This window comes from Aegilops tauschii, chromosome 5, assembly GCF_002575655.3.
Source record: "Aegilops tauschii subsp. strangulata cultivar AL8/78 chromosome 5, Aet v6.0, whole genome shotgun sequence".
NCBI lineage: Eukaryota > Viridiplantae > Streptophyta > Magnoliopsida > Poales > Poaceae > Aegilops > Aegilops tauschii.
Window position 1 is genome coordinate 110,585,559 of NC_053039.3, and position 3,336 is coordinate 110,588,894.

At 51.3% G+C, this 3,336-nt stretch overlaps 1 protein-coding gene across 1 annotated transcript; it reads right to left on the reverse strand.

Annotated features, from left to right (window-relative positions):
- Positions 1 to 466: 466 nt before the first annotated feature.
- Positions 467 to 3,009, reverse strand: LOC109767284 (UNC93-like protein 3). The gene is made up of 9 exons (XM_020326053.3): positions 2,706 to 3,009; positions 2,390 to 2,617; positions 1,968 to 2,081; positions 1,817 to 1,861; positions 1,482 to 1,732; positions 1,308 to 1,398; positions 1,087 to 1,199; positions 848 to 971; positions 467 to 768 (listed from the first exon to the last, which is right to left on the reverse strand). The coding sequence occupies exons 1-9, from the start codon at positions 2,886 to 2,888 to the stop codon at positions 586 to 588; spliced, it is 1,332 nt and encodes a 443-aa protein (XP_020181642.1). The 5' UTR covers positions 2,889 to 3,009; the 3' UTR covers positions 467 to 585.
- Positions 3,010 to 3,336: the final 327 nt, after the last annotated feature.

Here is a 3,336-nt window from a genome sequence, read left to right on the forward strand (position 1 = left end):
ATCGACACCCACGAGTGTCGTCGCTGCCAGCATCGGCAATCCGAGCATCGATTTTGCCTTGGGCCGAGCCTGAGCAACCTATAATCGGAGATGAGGCAAACAAAACGATGGACAGAACCAGGAAGGGGGGTGGGGCTACACCTTCCCCATAGGGTGGCATCGGGGATCGCCCGACGCGCGAGCTTCGAATCTGGCAGAGGGACGAGGTGTGGAGGTGGACCAGCTACCGCCAGCATGGCAGAGGGACAAGGTGCGGATATGGTCATTGTTATAGTTTACAGATCACGGATCTGATTGCTTTGGGTGTTTATTTCCTTAGCTTTGATCTTATATGATTTTGCTATTTGCTGATGTGTTTTTGTGCGTGTGTGTGTTGATGTTGGCTATGTGCATCGTAATTATGTTTGTATCCTTTCGATGCTCCATTTTAAGCTAATAAAAGTTTACCCTTTGTCGAGAAAGATCAAAAGAAAAAAGCTTTCTTTTCCAAAAACTACACATTCCCCTCCATTTACATCTCTATCAGTTTGTCTCCTCAACGCCTATGAATATGATAACTCACAAAGCCGCGGAGCCGTGCATGCGTCAGAATTTCAGCGCGTGCGACCTCTCGATGACGAGTGAGAGGAACAGGAAAGCCGCGACGGCGACGACCAGCGCGGCGGCCAGCGCAGCGAGCATGCCCTGCAGCGTGGCGCCGGGGCTCAGGAAGAAGACCGCTGCCGTCGCCGCCGCCTGCCACATCTTCCCCAGCGCGAATGCCGCCTCCTGCACGCACGCATTACATATTAGTACTACTTTTCAGCTTCGTCAGAGAAAATAAAAATGGATCATTGACTGAAGATACCTTGTCGTTCTCGAAGAGAAGCCCGATCAACCCACTCAACTGCGTGTTCAGAATCCCATCTCCGACGCCCCATACGGCGCCGACGACCAGCGGAGCTGCTGACCCGAGCAGACCGTCCATGGGACTGTAACCAGATTCCAGGAACATGCATGTACATTATGATCACAACAATGACAGTTGACAACTTATATGCATCTGAAAGAAACAATTAAAAATCTCCGGTGTAAACAATTACTAACCTGTAGAGAAAGAGCAGCCAGAGCAGCACCCCGGCCTGGAGAACAGCTCCGGTTGACACAATGAACGTGGACGAACGGAGGCCGGAGGTCAGACGGCCGGCGACCAGCGAGCTCTGTAATCCAGTGGGAAGAAATCTCTCTCAAGGTTAGCTTAAGACCTCGAAAAAGCATGGTGTCTTGTCAACTGAGATATATCGGATTGGTGGTGGTTTGGCGCTTACGACGACACCAGCCGCGCCATAGACCGCCATCGCCCCGCCGACTCCGGCGACCCCGAGAACGGGGGTCACGACACTCTTGGTGAACACAGCCCTGGTTACAGAATCCAAACCAAACATTGTTGATAACATATTGTGCTGGATCTCGACGTGTAGAAAACCAAACGAGATGCTCACCATACAAATGCCTTTTGCAGGCCGTAGTAGGCGAGCAGAGGAGCGAGGAGGAGCATCCTCGGGTCAGCGAGCGGCGTGACGGCAGGTCTCGACGTGTCAGCGAGAAAGGAACGCCCTTGGGGTTCATGGCCGTCTGTTTCTGCTCTGTTCTCATCTCTTCTGGAGAGCAGGCACATGAGCACGATGCCGATGACCATGCAGCCGAGGAATACAGTGAACAAGAGGTTCTTCTTGTTGGCACCTCCTCCATCCTGAAGTGGTTTCAGAAGATCGTCGGTTCGATGACACAAGGATACATGTAGCGAATAAAGAATTCAATTTAAGGTGCTAACTACCTTGTCATTTCCCAGCACGACGAGCGAGATCAAATTTCCAATTACCTGCAAAATATATTGAAATTCAGTACATAGATGATACATTTCAACCAAAGTTTCTCCAACAAAGCTAGCGCTCTAGGTAATGAACTTATAATGTACACGTACGTACCTGCGTGCTTGCAAACATTCCCCAGAATTCCCCGTTGAATCGACCCAAAACTTGGCCCAAATGAAGCTTGTTCTCTGTCGCATGGCTGAAGGCAGCGGACGTGAGATACGTGCCCTGAAACGAAATAGGTAAAGACGCCCAGTCAGCAAAATTTCCAAGGGTCCATTCACATCCGAAATGTATTTTCTTCACACCAAAAAGTCAAATCATGCACGACCATATGCTATAACAAGTGTTCTTGCCAAATTTGATGAAAATGCATGAACAACTTTATTCTTTCATGTACCGAAGGTATACATGAACATGATCAAAAGTTCCAAGCGGTTTAATCTGGTGGAAATGATTCCACATGATTTTTATGAAGTAAAACGTGAACCATTGATTAAGGAGCAGTACTATGCTGCCTGTAGTCAACTACGTACCTGGCCAACCCACATGAGGGATGAAGTAAAACCCAGGTAGACGGAAGCCGGCACCATCGTGTACCACGTTGGGAGGAGGTTGGCGAGGATGAAGAGCGCGTAGCCGCTGGTGCCGACGACGAGCGCGCCCCTCGACCCCAGCCGCCGCACCACGGCCGCCGCCGTCGCCGTGAACACGGTGAAGGAGGCGTACAGGATCCCCATGGACACGGCGCCCAGGTTGCCCTCCTGCAGGTACGTGGATTACCGGAACACGTCATGGACCGAAAGATTCGCTGCAGCTTTGGTACCACCGGAACACACGTCAGGTACGTACGGTGTTGAGTGTGCTCTGCAGGTTCTGCGTGGGGAGGTAGGCGGAGAAGACGAAGAGGAAGGCGGCCGACAGGAGGTGGACGTCGCCGGCGTGGCTCCGTCTCAGGCCGCTCGGAGTTGGGTAGGCCGCCGCTAGGAGGGGCACGGCAGCCGGCTGCTCCTCGTCGTCGCGGCGAGAGCCCATTGCCACCCGGCAGCTAGCTATGCTCGCCGTGTAATCACGCCGAAATACTAGCTAGAGACAGTACATAGGTCTACTTCTATTTCTGATGAAATAGGAATATATACTTAGTTTATTAACATCAAAGTGTTTGCACAACTCTCCTGACTAGCTAGGTACTCTGCTTATAAGACTACTCTCTTTCCACTTGTATTGTGCTAAGGTGGCATGCATGCATCAGGTGGGGTCTCACAGGTCAAAAGCACATGCTCCGTCGGCGTCCAGATCACCAGATGAGGTCGACGATGAGCTTATAAGATGGGATCGCCAAATCACCAATCTTCTATACTGCTCTTTTTCTATCGAAGAAAAACTTCTATTAGAGCATCTACATCTGGGCGCCCCAAACCGGCCTCAAACGCCAGTATGGCCCGCCCGGTCACTGATCGGTCATGAAATTTTGGCCCAGACA